The sequence below is a fragment of the Myotis brandtii genome, unplaced genomic scaffold, assembly GCF_000412655.1.
Source record: "Myotis brandtii unplaced genomic scaffold, ASM41265v1 scaffold315, whole genome shotgun sequence".
Lineage (NCBI taxonomy): Eukaryota > Metazoa > Chordata > Mammalia > Chiroptera > Vespertilionidae > Myotis > Myotis brandtii.
The window spans coordinates 1,177,159-1,195,426 of NW_005362075.1; the positions used below are offsets into that span (position 1 = coordinate 1,177,159).

At 54.9% G+C, this 18,268-nt stretch overlaps 1 protein-coding gene across 19 annotated transcripts in view; it reads left to right on the forward strand.

Moving 5' to 3' along the window:
- TLE3 (transducin-like enhancer of split 3) overlaps window positions 1-14,131 on the forward strand; it is a 45,848-nt gene extending 31,717 nt beyond the window's left edge. For 7 of the 19 annotated variants that reach the window (XM_014542911.1, XM_014542912.1, XM_014542916.1 and 4 more), the window contains 12 exons: window positions 3,315-3,434; window positions 4,253-4,303; window positions 4,921-5,073; window positions 5,503-5,644; window positions 6,132-6,331; window positions 7,086-7,186; window positions 7,967-8,216; window positions 8,800-9,047; window positions 9,468-9,615; window positions 10,351-10,501; window positions 11,356-11,432; window positions 12,145-14,131. In XM_014542911.1, coding sequence (XP_014398397.1) covers window positions 3,315-3,434; window positions 4,253-4,303; window positions 4,921-5,073; window positions 5,503-5,644; window positions 6,132-6,331; window positions 7,086-7,186; window positions 7,967-8,216; window positions 8,800-9,047; window positions 9,468-9,615; window positions 10,351-10,501; window positions 11,356-11,432; window positions 12,145-12,252 — 1,749 coding nt within the window. In that variant the 3' untranslated portion in view covers window positions 12,253-14,131. The remainder of the gene's footprint in view (window positions 1-3,314; window positions 3,435-4,252; window positions 4,304-4,920; window positions 5,074-5,502; window positions 5,645-6,131; window positions 6,332-7,085; window positions 7,187-7,966; window positions 8,217-8,799; window positions 9,048-9,467; window positions 9,616-10,350; window positions 10,502-11,355; window positions 11,433-12,144) is intronic. The other 12 variants (XM_005870256.2, XM_005870258.2, XM_014542923.1 and 9 more) reach the window with 7 other exon arrangements.
- Window positions 14,132-18,268: the final 4,137 nt, after the last annotated feature.

The window sequence follows — 18,268 nt, forward strand, 5'->3', positions numbered from 1 at the left end:
CAGCTCTGAGATTTGTTGTAAATCTTTCTGATCACACTGAGGCTCAGAGGTTCTGTTTCAAGTGAATAAGCCTTCTGAATAAGCACAGTGGAGTCTGGATAAAAAATATCCTCCAGCGATTAGCAAAGGCATTTTGTTCCTCATCGCTGTCCTTGTATCCGGGGCCACCTAATCTGCTAGGATAGCTTTGTTACCTTGTGTTAAGTAGGACTTGGAAGGTCAGGCAGTTAACTAACCATCCCGACCCACCTCCCCTTCGCAGCCACTGCCCAGGCTGAGTGTGAGCCCCTCTGAGCAGCAGTGCTCGTGTCCCCTTTGGACTGGTCCTCGTGCTCAGGAATCCAGATCCACATGGGGGCCCGGGAGGGGCTCACTACATAAGAAAAGAAATAACTGAAGTTGAAAATTCATTCTGATGGTTTTAGTGTTGGTTCTCAGAAGGTGGCGTTTGGAGAAGTGGCTTGCCTCAATAGGAGAAGGCCGAGACTGGACCCCTCAAAGCTTGGGTCTGGTCCTGGCTTCATGGGACATTGGATGACTCTCTTGGCCTCTCCCAGTCTCAGTTTCTTTATCTCTAACACTAGAGGCCCAGTGCACAAAATTTGTGCACAGCAGGGAGTGTTGGGGGGGCCCCCTCAGCCCAGCCTGCACCCTCTCCAATCCGGGACCCCTGCCTGCCTGATTGCCCCTAACTGCCTCTGCCTGCCTGCCTGATCCCCTTAACTGCCTCCCCTGCCAGCCTGATCCCCCTAACTGCCCTAACTGCTCTCCCCTGCCGGCCTGATCTCCCCTTACCACCTCTGCCTCGGCACCCGCCACCATGGCTTTGTCTGCAAGGATGTCCAGTCTAATTAGCATATTACCCTTTTATTAGTATAGAAGATAGATGGGCATCCTCCTGCCCAGCCAGCCTCTCAGCTTAGTTAGGCAGACCCCACCCCTCAGAACAGAACCCAGGGTCCCAGACCTGACCTGGTTAATGGACCTGTTGCAGAACGAAATGGGTCATTGAAGCCCAAAACCCTCCCTGTCTTCGCATCGCCCTCATCCTCATAGCTATTTGCTCTTGGCTTTGTGCCCCAGTTTATGAAAGCTTTCTGCTGCAAGAAACCCCCAGGGAACCCTCAGAAGCTAAGCTGCTCACTCGATGTCACTCTCCCATATCCATGCACATCAGATGTATAAAGCAGCGGGGCAGGCTCAGGCCCCTGGAGAGTCCAGTGGGAATGAGTCAAGATGCCATCTGGGGGCGGGATGGGCAGCTTGGGAGAGGCAGTAGGGCTGTGTGCATGTGGGGATGGTGTCGGAGGGGGTGTAGACTGAAGCAATCAGCCCTTTGGAAACCAGGTTGTCAACAGATGTGGCCCACGGCCGGAAGGACAAGGCTTTGTCGGGGTGGGAGGGGGGAATGGCTGGACGGGCTGGAAGCTGTCCCAGAGGGGTTAGTCTAGAGTCCAATTAGAGGTAGCTTCATTCATATTTCCTTGCCTAGCCGAAGCAATAAAAAATACTTAGTTTTTTGGCCGCCTGCCAGCCAGAGGCGGGCTGGATCGATGCCGCTAAATGCCTGACATGACTCTCCGGTAGCAGCAGGGTTTTCAGCCTGACTGCATGAGAAGAAAGAGCTCGCTGTGCTCTGAGCTGCGCTCTGGGGCGCAAGGAGAAACACGAGCTGCCACACGCCCCCTCCTCCCTGCCCGCCTGCAAGGATAGGGCCTGGAAGCATTTCTGCTTAGCATGGGGCGGCCACCGTTGGAGGAAGGGAAATGAAATGACGGTGATTTTTCTGCCAGGCTTGCAGCAGCTAATTGAATTGCGGCTGTGCGCACATCGACGTCACTCGCAGGGCTGTGGGGAAGGTTGAACTGCAGTTCCATTATAACTTCCATTTTTTTCTTCAAGGCTTGATAACTCTGCCATTTTAATTTGCTTTAGGCAGAAACTTGGCAGGGAAGGGATGCCCAGAAACCGGCTTAGCAAAGGAAATTAAGTTTGCAGCTGGTTTCCACACCATTCCCCCAAACGCCGGCGCTAACCCCCAGGAAAGTGGGAAAACGGAGGTGTAGGCTCATCCCGCCTGCCCTTTGTTGCCCTCTTGTGTACAGACTCCCTCTGCGTCCCCACGCGTCCTCATCACACACCTCTGCACTGCATGGATGTTGATGGCTTGGCCTTTCCCTTCTCTCTGGCTGGACTGGAAGCTCCCGGAAGGCAGCCTCTTCCTCCATCCTGGGCACCCGCTCCCCCCCATCCCTTGCATGCTGGGTACTCAGAACAGGGGTGGGTAATGAGAAAGTGAGGGAAGGTTAGGGATTTGGCTCTCAGACCAGAGTAAACCTAACCAGCCGCCCCAAGGGGGACATTGGTTCTGACTTTATTCTGGGCACAGAGGTTTGCTGGCAGGTGCCCCTCCCTACGTCCCAGCCTGGTGCTGACAGCCACATGGTGCGTTCCTGCCGCGGTCACCCCGGGGAGCCCACAGGTCCTCCTCTGAGGGTGGCGCGCTCACCTTCAGGAGAGCATTGTTTCCAGGCTGCCTGCAAGGTGCTGCTGCCTCAGCTGTTGGCCCATCTTTGCCATCCCCAGGCCTCGAGTTCCAAAGTGGTCTTGTCCCTACTTGCTTTATATTTGAAGGGAGAACGCATTAGGTCCAGGCCGGAGGAACTTGGCTTTCCTTCATGTTGCCTCCTGTCAGCGGGCCTTGGGCACGCTTCCCGCTGCTTTCCCATTGTGACAGGAACAGGGAGGACTGCCGCCTCCCTGATGCCCTTTTCCCATCTCTCGGAGGGAAGACGCTGCATTTCTGTCTCTTTGAAATCCTGGTATTTCTCTAAAGCTGCACCTCCACTTAGAAAGCCTGTTGGCAGCAGTCATTCCTGTCGGGTCAGCAGATGAAGATTTGCACATGGTTCCAGTTTGTCGGCTCAGATCCATCTTTTAGGACTTGGTGCAAATTTTGCTTATCCCTTCTTGGAACAAATACGCGTGACAGGCATGAGATGGGGTGAAGGCGGCGGGAGGACTGCCTCCCTGAAGGAGCGCACAGTCTCATAGGCCAGAGGGCACAGGGCTAATGGCAAGGTTAATTACTTAGTAGCAGCGGCTCGGCGACAAAAGCGAGTTGTGATGCTCCCAGAGCCTCTCTCAGGGGGACCTAGTCTGTGGAGTCAGGAAGGCTTTCCTGGTGAGGGGCTGGTGCAGCTGTGACCTTCCGGACACGAAGGACACGTGCACTGACCTCCTGAGTTAGCGCACTTAGTTAGCTGTGACTGTGTGTGTGAAATGATCACACTGAACCTCCTTCCTGCTTCCAGAATAACTCAGTGTCGCCCTCGGAAAGCCTGCGGGTCAGTGAGAAGCATCGGGGCTCTGCAGACTACAGTATGGAAGCCAAGAAGCGGAAGGCCGAGGAAAAGGACAGCCTGAGCCGATACGTATGTCTGAGGGTGTGGTGGGCACTGCTGGGCCTTGTGGTGGGCAGGCTAGGGTGTGGGAGAACCCACAGGACCTGTTGTGGGTGAGTCAGAAAGACATACTAGTAAGTGGGGCCAAAGGCAGGAGAGGGTCCCACCAAGGGTAGGCGGTGGCCTGGGGGAGGTGGGCGGAGGGCGGCGGAGTCTGGGGAGAACTGAGGGCATCTCTCAGGGACAGGCCAACAACCCCGGCTGCCATTGGGCCCTCCTGGAGTGCCCATCTGTGTTGCTCACAGTTTGACCCTACAGCCTGACCATGGTGTCTGCTCTGCAGGCTGTGCAGTGTGCAGGGGTGAGAGCTGGCACAGAGGGAAGGACGATGCTATGCTGGGACCTGGTGGTCTTGCGCCAAGCCCTCTTTAGCCACTTGGCTGCTCTGTGGCTTTGGACACGTTGCACAGCCGAAGCCTCAGCTGCATTTCTGGGCGCTGTGGCTCATCTTCCCTCCCACACAGAGTGTGGAAATGGTGAAGTGAGACCAGTTCACTTCCTTGTAAATGATGGCAGATATAAACCCACTGGAAAGTAGTGTCTGGCTTCAAAGAGACAAGTTAAAGGGGCTTAGAAATATAAATGGCCAGCTGTCGGTGTGGCTGCCAGTGGGTGTGGGAGCAGAATGACCCCAGGGCTGGGGGCCAGGCTAGAATACAGTGAGGAGGAGGGCCGCCTTTGGTGGACTTCGGGTTTGGCCTGGGTCCAGATCCAGCTGGTGGAAGCAGGGTGGGGATGGTGTGGGGTGGGGAGGGTGTGGCCTCTTACTGGCTTCTCTCTCGGTGCAGGACAGTGATGGGGACAAGAGTGATGATCTAGTGGTGGATGTTTCCAATGAGGTAAGGGCGTGTGAGAGTGTTCCTGCCTGGTGGGTGCTCTGTGTCTCAGCTCCTGTGCTAACATACTGGCAGCCATGGAGCGCGAGGAGGCCTCTGCAGTTGGGGCATCAGGCTGGTGGGGAGGAGCAGAGCAGGGCTTTGGTGGCTGGGCCTTCATGGGCACTGCGGGTTTCCCAGGACAGGTCCTCACAGAACCCCCCAGAGATCCCAGATTAGGGCCAGGGCTGGTTCCTCACGGCCTCCAGGTCAGCTGTGTTCTGCCCACCACCCTGGGGTCTGGAGGTGGGGTTGTGACCCCTGGGTCAGCCTCAGCCAGGAGGAGCAGCTGGAGCAGATCCACCCAAGGCCAAGAGGCCCAGCTGCTCAGATCTGAGTCCTGAACTGTGTGTGATTTGGGCAGGTCACCCCATCCCCACCCAGGCCCCAGTCTCCCCATCTGGGAGTCGAAGGGATCAGACTAGATAATTAAGAACTAGTTACCTCCACTTTGGGGTCCCCAGTCTCTCAGCCAAGCTCCTTTTCCTATCACCCATGCCCACTCCCTTCCATCCCAGCGCAGGAAAGAGTCTAGGCTGGTTGCTGCTTTGAGTACAGTTGTGCATCACTTGTGTTTTTAGGACCCAGCAACACCCCGGGTCAGCCCAGCACACTCCCCTCCTGAAAATGGGCTGGACAAAGCCCGTGGCCTGAAAAAGGATGCCCCCACCAGCCCCGCCTCGGTGGCCTCCTCCAGCAGCACACCTTCCTCCAAGACCAAAGACCTTGGTCATGTATGTGGGGTCTGCCCTTGGTGCTGCGGAGGGTCGGGGTGGAGGGGAAACATCTGAAAAGAGACTGGAACTGGAGTGATGCTGACCAGAGGGCAGAGGGATGGAGTAAAACAAATAGGTTGGGCTTTGGCCCAGGTTCAAATGCCGGTTTTACTACTTGGCCTGTGCTAGCTACTTAATGTTTCTAAGCCTTGGTTGCTGCATCTACAAAGTGGGAAAGTCACCATGGCCTCAGCTAAACAAGGTTGGGCAAGAATGAGTGGCTGTTGGGGCAGAAGATTCAAAACTGGGCTGGGCTGGGGGGCGGGGGGGAGGGCTGTCCCCATTCTTCATGTGGTGACCAGCACGAGGCACTGTGGCTCCGAGTGCTCGGCACTTGGGATAAAGAGCGCCATGGTTTCCCTTGGTCTCTGCATCTTCGCTTTTTAGAATGACAAATCCTCCACTCCTGGCCTCAAGTCCAACACACCAACCCCGAGGAACGATGCCCCAACTCCAGGCACTAGCACGACGCCAGGGCTCCGGTCGATGGCAGGCAAACCTCCGGGCATGGACCCGATAGGTATAATGGGTAGGCACGATAGGGCTGGGGTACCTGTGGCTGAGGGAGGGGTCTGCCAGGCCAGGGCTGGAGCTGCACAGATGGGCCAGAGACCAGGGAGTGTGTTGGAGCTGAGGCTCTCCAGGGCCTGCCTTTGGGAGGCTTCCTGGTCAGGTTTCAGGAGGAGACAGGCTGGTGCTTCAACACTGATATGGGGCTTACTGGGGCCACTGGGCAGGGAACTTCAGACAGGTTGGGGCACCCATGGTTTGCTCCTGCCTCTGTTCTGTGAGGCTCTGAACAACCCCCTTCTTTGGGCTTCCGTGACCTGCCCGATAAAAAAGGTGGGACCTCTTTCCGCTTGAATCTTCTTAAGCTATGCAGGTGGGACCCCAGTTAGGTGGGTTCCTCTGGGAGGACTGCGGGGCAGGCAGCTCTAGGGTGCTGGCAGGATCGCTGCTGGGTGGGGCCCACTCCCCGTGGCGGCCACTTCCCACTGATGCCTGCCTCCTTGCAGCTTCGGCCCTGCGCACGCCCATCTCCATCACCAGCTCCTACGCAGCGCCCTTTGCCATGATGAGCCACCACGAGATGAATGGCTCCCTCACTAGCCCCAGTGCCTACGCCAGCCTCCACAACATCCCGCCCCAGATGAGTGCGGCCGCCGCAGCCGCTGCTGCCGCCTATGGCCGATCGCCAATGGTGAGCTTTGGAGCTGTACGTAGACTTTTTGGCTCCTTTTTTGGGGACTAGCAAGGAGTGGGGAGCTGGTGAGGATTAGGGGGGCACTTCCTGCATACCAGAAGGGTCTCACGACCAGACTGCTAGCTGCCTGTGGGGTACAGTGCTCATTAGAAAGAAGAAAACACCACCTTTGGGGATCAGCAGCCCCAGATCCCCCCTGCTTGCCCACGAGCTGCCATGTCCCTCACATGATGCAGCCTCCCTGCCTGCCCTTCCTGCTGGGAAATGGGGCTGATCCCTGTCTTTCCGGGCTCCACGGGATGGGATCCCAAGATGAGTCAGATGACTTCCAGGGAGCAGGGGTTGGCAAATGGGGCTGCCTATGACACCGAGAATGGTCTGTTGGTGTTGATGAGCAGTTTGGATTGGGTTGGTAGAGAGAGGGGTCTTTTTTCAGGTGACAGTTTCTGTCTTTACCTCCTATACCTGCGGGGGCCTCCTCTGTATATGAGAGCCCATTGGGACACTGGGGACTGAAGTGGGGCAGAGGCCGCTGCCTGGTGGGGCAGGGGGGACAGGGAGGTGGGGAGGGTGCTGGGTCAGCGTTGGGAGATCTGGACTGTCAGCCCTTCCCTGCCATTGTCCTGGGTGAGGCGCTGGCCCTCCTGGGCTCTGCTCTGCTTGTCTGTCTCCCGGGTTCTGAAGAAGCAGTGATGTACAGGCAGGACCAGGAAGCAGAGGAGGAGGCGGCCAGGGTGGGGGGATGTATGGTATATCCCTCACTAAGGGCTGGCCTTGTCTTGCCTTACAGGTTGGTTTTGACCCTCACCCCCCCATGCGGGCGACAGGCCTGCCCTCAAGCCTCGCCTCCATTCCTGGTGGAAAACCGTAAGCTCTGGCTGCACTTACTGCATGCTTCTGGGGAGGGCAGGGGAGAGCACCCCCGCCCTGGTGGACCTCCCTTGAGAAGGTGTTAGCCTGCCCTTTAGAGGTTCTCCTAGGCCAGACTATAACCCCAGGAATGAGCTGCCTGTCCATATTCCTGATCAGCTCAGGGTTCCCTCTAAAAGGGGAATTGCTGAGGGCTTTGAGGTATGCTCACTGGTTCTGGGAGAGAAGGAATATGGCAGACATTAGGGCCTTCTAACCAAATGACACGGTTGGCCTGGGGGCTCCTTTGGGCTCTACTTGTTTGAAATACCCCAGCTGGCATCCCCAGTACCTGAAACAGCAGGCAGCCCACACTGGCTCACACACTGGCTCTGCTGTTTACTCTCCCATTTGTTTGAGGATGTAAACAGATCCCCTCCCCCAACACCACTGGCTCCTGAAGGAGGGCGTGGCGTTCTGCTGGGGTTTTTTAGGGGCGGTCGGTGTGTTAGGGATGTCACAGGTGGTGGGAGAGGCCATTCCAAGGCACAGGTGGGGCTAGTGAACTGGTTTGGAGCAAGGATGTGTAAGTAGGAGCAGAGTCAAGGCTGGAATATTGAGCAGTTCCCACCCTGGTGGAGCCTGGCCAAGAAGGTTGGGGTTACCTGGTTTCCTAAGATTTGGGGGGCAGCTGGAGGCAGTGAGGCCAGTTGGGGTGGTTCTGGTGGAACGGGGCAGGACCTGGGGAGACTGGGAGAGGACTGGGGACAGCAGGAGTGACAGTTCTTGCCCTTTCAGAGCCTACTCTTTCCATGTGAGTGCTGATGGGCAGATGCAGCCTGTGCCCTTTCCCCACGATGCCCTGGCAGGCCCCGGCATCCCCAGGCACGCCCGGCAGATCAACACGCTAAGCCACGGGGAGGTGGTGTGTGCCGTGACCATCAGCAACCCCACGCGGCACGTCTACACGGGCGGCAAGGGTTGTGTGAAGATCTGGGACATCAGCCAGCCAGGCAGCAAGAGCCCCATCTCCCAGCTGGACTGCCTGGTGAGGATTCTGGGCTGTGGGCACCTCTAACTGGCATGGGAGAGCAGGGTAGCCTGGCCAGCGGGGGAGCCCTGTTGACCTGTCTGAGCCCTTTATTGGCTGGGTGACTTTGGGCACGCTGGCTGACTTCCCTGATCCATGGTTTTACTGTCTAGGTCAGCCGTGGGCAAACTACGGCCCGCGGGCCGGATCCGGCCAGTTTGAAATGAATAAAACTAAAAAAAAAAAAAAGACCGTACCCTTTTATGTAATGATGTTTACTTTGAATTTATATTAGTTCACACAAACACTCCATCCATGCTTTTGTTCCGGCCCTCCGGTCCAGTTTAAGAACCCATTGTGGCCCTGGAGTCAAAAAGTTTGCCCACCCCTGGTCTAGGATGATACTGACCTGGGGTGTGTAAAAAAATGCGTGAAAGATTGAAGGGTTGTGAATGAGCAGTGGAGATGGCCTGGCAGCTGCCAGGAACAAGGGCGGGATGTGAGCAGGGGTGGCAGGGGTGCCCGGAGGTGCTGGATGTGACTCTCCTGGTCCCTGGGAAGGCAGGTGGACAGTGCTGAACACTGTCCTTTCTTCCTCCAGAACAGGGACAACTACATCCGCTCCTGCAAGCTGCTCCCTGACGGGCGCACGCTCATCGTGGGCGGCGAGGCCAGCACGCTCACCATCTGGGACCTGGCCTCACCCACACCCCGCATCAAGGCCGAGCTGACGTCCTCCGCCCCTGCCTGCTACGCCCTGGCCATCAGCCCCGATGCCAAAGTCTGCTTTTCCTGCTGCAGCGATGGGAACATTGCTGTGTGGGACCTGCACAACCAGACGCTCGTCAGGTACGGCTGTGGGAGGGACCTCGTGCAAGTCACCTAGCCCCCGGTCTCAGCACCTTGCTCGGGGCTGGCTTGGAGCCAGCTCTCAGGACACCTTGGCCATCCTTGTTTATCACATTACCATACGGCTTGCGTATGACCTCAGCCCCTCGTCATGCGTGTGGGGTAAGGAGAGGGATTAAGGATGCACATTGAGGAGGCACAGAGTGTCCACCTAGGGAGGTCCCTTTGTTATATACCTGCCCCTGGACATGACCCTTGAGTGGAGTGGGAGAGAGGCCTGGCTCTGCTGTAAGCTCACTAAGGGACCATGGGCATATGGTGTACCCTTTTCTGGGCCTCAGTTTCCTCTTCTGCTCAGAGGCTGCCAGCTTGGGATTCAGTGGTCCCCTGGGTTCACTCCTCCCTGCTTGGCCTTCACAGGCAGTTCCAGGGCCACACAGATGGGGCCAGCTGCATAGACATTTCCCACGACGGCACCAAACTGTGGACTGGGGGACTGGACAACACCGTGCGCTCCTGGGACCTTCGGGAGGGCCGGCAGCTGCAGCAGCATGACTTCACCTCTCAGGTGAGCAGCCAAGACTCCTCCCCTCCCCTCCCCTCCCCGAGGGCCGGTCAGGGGATGGAGGGGCCCTTACGAGTGGCCATTGCACATGACGAATCTAAGCCATCTGAGAAGGCTTCCTGGAGGAAGTGGCTATGAAATAGAATTGGCAAGGCCTTGGAATGGCCACACTTGACCCAACTGCTTAGATTTGATTCCCAGCTCCTCCACTATTGAGCACTTTGGCCTCAGTTTTCTCATTTCTGGGACGAGAATAATAGTAGCTACCTCCTAGATCTAGTGTGAGTGCCTGGAATGGTCCCTCTAAAAGCCTTAGCCATTAGCCTGGCTCATAGGAAGCATTCTGTAGATGCTAGGTATTATGATTTTTCGTTGTTTTTATTACTCATTCTAATATTTTAGCCACACATATTTAATATTTTAGTGTTTTGTTTGCTCACTTTTTTCTTAAGGAAAGGCAGAAGTCACGGAGAGTACCTTTTTGAAAGCAGAAGATCCGTACCACCTCTGAGTTTGAATCCTAGCTCTCCCACTTACTATCTAGAGTCAGCCACCTCTCTAAGCCTCAACCTCCTCACCTATAAAATGGAGATGAAAAATGACATCCCATACCCCTGGGCTATTGGGCTGAGGGAGAGGAAGGCTTGGCTTTGCAAAGGGCAGTGGGGAGGTGATGGGGAAGGAGTGGTGGGATCTGGAGGGCAGCAAGGCTGAGCTCATCTGGTCCCTCCCCTGCAGATCTTCTCGCTGGGTTACTGCCCCACTGGGGAGTGGCTGGCCGTGGGCATGGAGAGCAGCAACGTGGAGGTGTTGCACCACACCAAGCCGGACAAGTACCAGCTGCACCTGCACGAGAGCTGCGTGCTCTCCCTCAAGTTTGCCTACTGCGGTGAGCCCTGGGGAGCGGGGTCCCGGCAGCCTGGCCTGCCCTGTGTGTATAGATGAGGGGCCCAAAGCTTAGCAGCAGAGCCCTGATGGGAGCCAGGCCTCCTGACCCCAACCAGTGTCTCCCCATCCTTGTCCCTCAGATGCAGATGCTGCCACAGGGTACTGAGCTCTCTGGGCGCCAGGCCAGAGCCAGTTGCTGCTGGCCGGGGGCAGTGGAACTGCTCCCAGCCCTGTGGGCAGTGCCTCTAGGCAGTTCTTCCAGGCGGTGAAGACTGCAGCCTCTGACGGCTCAGAGCCCTGGAGTGGAATGTCTGCTTCTCCACTGACTAGCTGTGCAGCCTGGGACACGTCTCGTCTTTTCCTTTCTGATTCAGATGCATCTTACTCTGGCCTGGGATTGGCATGGCGCCCACCACATGGCTTTGGGGGGCACAGTGTGTTAATGCTGGCAGTGCCCTGGCAGAGTAAGGGCACCTGCTGACCTCTGTCCCAGCTGGGTCTGCAGACTCGGGGCTTTGCCATTTTCCAGCACCTCCTGCTATCTTCCAATAGAAGTGAGAAGGATCAGTCTACCTTGGTGGCTTTAAAAAAATGTTTTGGGAGAGTGTCATTGCTTCCATTTTGTGCAAACCCTACCTTATCTCATCAGCCCTGCCCACCCTCCACCTTGATTGCAAAGAAAGGCATTCTCTGGGTGTCCATGTGTCTGTTATGTATCTGCTCCTTGAAAGCAGAAAGTCGGCTAAGCACTGGTTAGTGGTTCACACCGTGTTTCCATGGCAGCCACCACACCTGGGGTAGGTCTTACTTTGGAGGCAGCAGGTCACAGCCTGACGCTCTTCCTCTCCCCTGCAGGCAAGTGGTTTGTGAGCACTGGGAAAGACAACCTCCTCAACGCCTGGAGGACGCCGTACGGAGCCAGCATCTTCCAGGTACCACCTGCCAGCCACGTGCCCCTCTTGGTTCTGCCCAGAATCCGGGCCAGGCTGTGGTGATGGGGGTGGGGCTGGTGGGAGCCGAAGCAGGACCATCTTCCAGCCCCTCCCTGATGGGGTCCCAAATGGGTCTCCAGAAGTGAGCGAGGACTTGGCCACATCAGCAGGGCTCTCTCTGCTGCTAATGGCATCTGGCCCCTCAGGGTGAGGGCTTTTAGGTGGGGCTCTTGTAGGATTTCCAGAGCCAAGCAGAGAGAAAGCATGCTCTTGGCTCTGGCCTGTGCGCTGCGCACTCAGGAGGTGTGTGAGGCAGTGGAGCAAACAGGGCAGCTTTTTTCAGAGCAGTGTTACCTGATATTCAAGGAAGGTCGGATTTCATCTCAACCTTTCAATGTAAGGAGAGAGGTGGGGCGGGAGGAAAAGGGTCCAGAAAGAGGTGGGAGAGGGAGGAGGCTTTTTATGATTCTTCAAGATCTGGGGCCGGGCATCTAAGATCCCCGTGGGCACTGCAGTGGCTGGGAGCCCGTGGAAGGGCATCTCCACCTGAAAGCACCCCCTGGGCTGCCTTTGAGGGCCACGCTGTGTGCACTGCAGGTTGGAGCTCCGGGCGGGGGAGGGCGGTTTAATTTGGAGCATTGAAGTGGTGCGGAGCTAAAGTGACTCCTGTCTTTTTTTTCCATCCTGCACCTTCCTGCCTCTCCTCCTCCAGTCTAAGGAATCATCGTCTGTCTTGAGTTGTGACATTTCGGCGGATGACAAATATATTGTAACAGGCTCTGGTGACAAGAAGGCCACGGTTTATGAGGTCATCTACTAAACAAGAACTCTAACAGGGCTGTCAAACTCTGGGAGAAACAGACTCAACTGTGACAGGGAGATCCTGGTGCGGGCCCCCCAGGATGGCGAGGCCCGGGAGCAGCCGAGCGTTCCGGCTGCGCTGTGGCAGGCTGGGCGGGCGCCGGCACAGTGCGACTCCGGGCCGAGGTGATGTGTCTCACAGACTCCAATGGATTTCTCTCCTCTTCCCCTTCACCGTGCTGGCAGATGCTACTAATAGATTTATGTGGAGGCTCACGGCTCCAGCTCCCCAAAGACACCCTCGTGAATCTCTATCTTTCCTTCCCCTTTCTTTTGACCCGTCCCCTGCCCTGGGGTGGGGACACTGGAGTGGACCACATACCTGTGCCAGGGATGGGGATCTTATTTTCCCGCTTGTGCGGCGCACAAGATTTGTGAAAAATGTAAATAACAGACTCCTATCTCGGACTGGTCAGTGGGGAAGGAGGCTCCTTCTCACCAGAAACGCTAGCCGTGTGTTTCGCCTGCTGTATTTGTAATCCACTCATGGTGGTGGTGTTTTGTGTGTTTTTTTTAACAGAAGTGTCCAGTTCCCGCTTGGGAGGGGAGTCAGGGAGGGGGAGGAATGGGGAGAGAAATCCCGGGGTGGAGAAAGGGAGCTGCACTGGTAACCAGGCTGACCAGTCGGGTCCCTGGGAATGAGGGTGCCTCCAGGAGGCTTGGGATGGTCCCAGGAGGGTCAAGACCACGCCACACAGAGGACAGACAGTGCCTGAGGTGGGCCCGGCCGGGGCTGAGGGCAACAGCACCCGTCAGATTTTTCTGTGGCCTCCGCGCTGCCTGCCTCTTGCCCTCTGTCACCCTCTCTCAGGGCTCTGACTAGCTCACTCACTCTCCCCACCTCCATCTCTTTGGTGCACAGTTGGTCATGTTGGGAAATGGAGTTCAGAGGACTCCCTCTCCAGCCCTTCTTAATCGGCAGACAGAACCTAAAAAGGACAGAAAGTTAGAGGAAAGCATAGCAACTCAGCTCAGGGAGCTACCAGAGAAAAATAGCAACTGATGTGGGTGCTTTTTTTTTTTTTTTTTAAATTTGAATAAAGAATTAGAAGTGATGTCCTTTTATAAAATGCCTTCTCCCCTTTCCTGCCTGTGATCCCTCCCTCCCCCGCCCCCAAGGGAAAGTGTATTTAATCTGCGGGATTGAGTCTGGCAGGGCTGCAGGGGCTGAGGACACTAGGAGGTAGGTGGGGGCACCGATGTCCTGGCACACTGGTGACATTTTCAGCTTTCAGTCTCTCTTCTGAGCCCAAACAGGTTACAAGTAGAATACTGTCTCCTGCAAGTGCCACTTTTTGGTACCAAAATGTTCCGAGGAGTTAGGCTTTTTTTTTTTTTTTTTTTTCTTCTTCTTTTAAGGAAAAGCTAAAGGCCCTTTGAGTCCTGATGGTGGGCTGTCCATGGATGTAAGTGTATGGAAGATAATTTTTATACTGCATTTTTATGGCTTATTTTGTAATGTGTGATTCTGTCTGGTGAGAAGGAAGGAGGGGCTCTGGTGAAAACTGCCTGTATTCAGTGATCTTGCTCCTGGGCCAGCAGCCCCCGTGACGTGATGAGGAGGCCATGGAGGCTGGCCAGGCAGCCTGTACCTTTCTGAGGTTGGGGGAGAGGTGGCCAGGGGTGTGTGTGTCTCTTTCTCTCTCTCCCTCTCTCTCTCTCTCTCTCTCTCTCTCTCTCTCTCTCTCTCTCTGTCTCAGATGTTCATCTGCCACTGTTGTTAAGGCTGTAGCCACAAGGGAGGGTGAGGGTAGAAGTTGATTCCTGAAGAAAGAAGAAAATGAAAAGTAATTGTAATGAGCTGTTTTTATATTTTTAAAAGTTACTATTTAAAGGTTGGCTTTATTGTTGCGTTTTAATTGCCCCCCAACCTCTCTCCACACACACAGTTCCATTCTCACCTTCAAGTTTGAATCCTGGGTGATTGCCTTTGTCATTGTGAACAGGAGCTCTTATTTCAGAGTCTGCATGCTGACTATGCAGGATGGTGAAGGAGGGTGCTTTCACCACATCCCCGCCCTCCCAGTCTAAGCCCCAGGGAGTGGGGTGGGAGCAGAGGTTTCCTGCAGGCAGGTGGGCAGGACAAAGTTCCCTGAGGGGAAGGCTATATATAGTAGGTTACACCAAAGTCTTCTATAGCTGCCAGTGCAAAGCTGGAAAAAATATGAACTGCAATTGAAATCGCAAAGTGTCCACGACCATCTGGACCCTGAAAACCTAGATCGTTTTTTTTAAAACCTTAAACTTAGGTGTTTGTTGTTGTTTTTTTGGGGGGGGGGGGGCGGGGCTTTAATCCCTTGGTCACAAAGGCTTTGTAGGGATTTGCAGAAGGGGCAGAAAGGAGTGCCGTCAGTGACCCAGGGAGGGGGTCAGGGGCTGGGGTAGTTTCCAGGCTCTTGAATTTCCTGCCCCCATTGGTGAAGTCTCCCAGAACTGTGGACCAAAGGTTTCAAACTTCTTATTCTGTCAAAGTCATACATCAGCACAAACAATTGCCTGCTGTTATTGCACACAAGAACAAACACTTTTTTAAAGGAGTGATAATTCTAGGTCTAGAAAGGACAGCTGGGCTGCACTCAGTCGTTCAGCTGGAGAGAGGATGTCCCTTGGCTTTTACTAGTAGAGAGGTTGAGCTGCAATTCAGCTTACAGCTCTGTCTGTTGACATGCTCGTAAAACGGCATCTCTTTGGGCCACACTCATTTGTCCAGAACCATAAATTGCAGCAGAGGGTCAGATGGCAGGCTCCAGCCAGGAAATTTGTGTGCCCAGGACTGGCCCGGCGGTTGCCCACCGGTGCCAAGATAGGGTTGGAGTCAGAGCTTGGCGGCCCCAGTGGGTGGAAGAGGAAAACCTCTATCAGCGAATGCTTGTCCTAATGAGAGTGAAGGCCAGAGTTACTCCATTTCTGAGAGGAGGAGGTATTCTCTGAAAGGCCATCTACCAAGATTTCCCGGGCATGGTCCAGGATGGGGAGGTGACCAAGATTCAGTCTCCACCATAGAAGCTCACAGTTGAGGGCGGGGAGAGACGACACAGCCCCTTGACTTGTGCAAGTGGTGTTGGGGACATCCTTCATCTTCAGCTGCTGGTGCCTCAACCGCCTGTTCTGTCATTGTAGGGTCTATGGGAAGGTCTGGAGGTACAGAGCTGTGGCTGCTGAGTAGAAGGGTCTTTAGCGAGAAGGCTAAATGTTATAAACTGGTCATCCAATATCTCTTGATGATGGGGTGTAAATTTTTTTTCGAGAGCACATTTGAAGCCACTATAATATAATGCACAGCAAAAAAACATGATCAACCTTTTTTATTTGCATGGTTAGGCACCATTTGATTTTTTGTGTGTGTGAAATACAAAATGTACTCTATTGCAGTACCCATGAAGCATTTTTAAATACTGCACCAAAATTGGGCCTGTTCGATTTGAAGAGACGTCTATACTGAGTCCCAGATTTTACAAATGGGTGGTTAAGACCCAGAAAGGGCAGGTGACTTACCATGAGTCACATAGCCTGAGTTGAGATTACAAATCACACTCTGGAGTGGGGGAGGGTAGGAGGGAGCTGCCCAGTGGACAGGACTGCAGGGGGTTGAGGCCTCCTGCCCCTTGTCCAACAGAACTGGTGAAGTTCCTCACCGAAGGAGACAGCCAAAGAAAGTCATGGAAACCAGCCTCCTGCCTCGAGAATATCCTAGAACTCACACACCCATCTTGCCCTTGCTTCCCTCCTTCCCTCTCACCCTCTCTCCCTCCTGCCCTCCCCCCACTCCCCATTGCCTATCTATCCACCTGCCCATCTATCTGGCCATCCTATCCCCCTATCCATTCAGCCAACATTTATGAAGTCAAAGCCTAGCATGTGCCAGGCATGGGCCTAGGTACTGGGATGCAAAGATCAATGAGGCAATGCCTGCCCTCACAGAGCTCTCACCAGCTGGGAGGAGCAGTCACATCAACTGGCAATCACTACACCGTGAGCTATGTGAGGGCACAAACCAGAAGATGTCCCAGCACATAGCTGAGACATTAGCCTGGGTGGGGAGAGTGAGCAAGGGTTCCTGAAGGTGTGAGCTGAACAGACCTGAAGAATGGAGAGCTGCTGAGCCAAAGGGTGGCGGGGAAAGTGTTCTGGACAGAAGGAACAGCATGTGCTAAGACCTGGGTAAGAGGAAAGGACCCTACCTGTACCACTCTCCTACCCCCACCCTGTGTGGTTCTCATCCTTCCCTGCTCTAGCTCCAACCCAGCTTGCTCAACTCCCAGTTCCTGGTGCCTCTGGCCAGTCTCCTCCAGTGCAGGAGCCAGGCTAGGATTCTGCACTGAGCAGGATAGTGAAACTCAGGAGGAGGGACCTGGGCAGAGGCCAGGGCTCCAGCCAGAGCCAGAAGAGGCAGGAGGATGGGGAGGAGGAGAATAGGCGGGCTGCAATCCAGGGCCAAGAGAATGCCTGTGATGACCCCTCAGGGATCCAAGCCCCTGACACAGTTGCCATTCAAAAGCTTGGGGGTCTGTGCACTGGGCTGTTGTACATGGTCAGTCCCACCAGCTAAGCTCCCCATCCACTCATGCAGCACCTTCATAACCTGCACACCTGCCCTCAGCACTGCTTGGTCTCCTCACTGGCCCTCTGCATAGCAGTGCCTACACTCCTTAGCTTGTCCCCAGGCCTGGGCCTGCACCTCTAGAGTCAGTCTTCACTTCTCTTGCTTCACTGCACACACCAGTCCACAAACCTCCAGTGCCCTACAAAAAACAACCTGATTTTAGGTTTCTGCCAGGAATGCCCTGCATCCTTCTTTGAACTCCTGCTCATACTTCAGGACTCAGCTTCAATGTCACCTCTTCCAGGAAGCTTTCTCCCCCCTCCCCCCCCCACACACATACTCCTCTAGTCTCAGTTGGGTGTGTCTCCTTTGTGCTCTCTACAGCACATACAAAGCATGGTGAATTGTGACTATTTCATTACATCATCCTTTCATCTGATGTCCACATGACCCTCTACCAGACAGGGACCTCTGAGAGCAGGAATTGTGTCTTGTATCTCCAGGACTTAGCACACAGTAGGTGGTGTTAGTTGAATGAACCAGTGAGTGTGTGATGGAGATAACAGGCAATATTGACAGAGTGCTTAGTATGTGTCATTGCTTCATCAACACTGTCTAATTCCATATTCATAACTATCCTATGAAGCAGCGGTTGCCAACTGGTGGTCTGCAGACCACTGGTGATCCATGAGGTCCGAAAGCTTGGTGACCGCTGCTGTGAAGTCAATGCTATTATGCTCATTTTATAGATGAGGCAACTGAAGTTCAACTAACCCAAGTTTATACAGCTTAGAGCATATGCATGATATTGCTGCTGGCTGGCTGGCTGGATAAATGAATGGTGAACTGGATGCATCATTAGGATCGGCTCAGAAGTTTGGAAAGAACTGATCCCACAAGTGGAGGAGGCGATCAGTGACCTTGAGATGAAGAGCATAGGAGGGAAAGTCAGGGACAGAAGTGCCCCCTGATCAGCTTAGGCCTTCCTCATGTCCATTAGGGAACCTCTGTCATTGCCCTGACAGCTCCACAGTGTGCCCACCCGAGCTAACCTCCTAGGCAGATCACAGGGCATGGCTGATGGCTCAGGAGAGGGCCCTTGGGAACTCTTGGCCTGCTGAGGCCAGACAGAAGAGTGGGATGGGGCCATGGCCTGTCTCTCCTGGGTGTCACTAATGAGAGCTGCCCTGTGCAAGTGTTTGCTGATAATCCTATATAATAAAGAGGTAATATGCAAATTAACCCTCACGCCCTCACAAGATGGCTGCCTATGACCAGGCTGACAGGGGGGTTAGTGAGGGATGACCAAATGACTGAACAAGCAGCCTGCGTGGGGCGACCAGGCCGGCAGGGGGGTTAGTGAGGGACGACCAAATGACTGAACAGCAGGCTGCATGGGGCGACCGGGCCAGCGGGGGGGCCATGAGGGGTA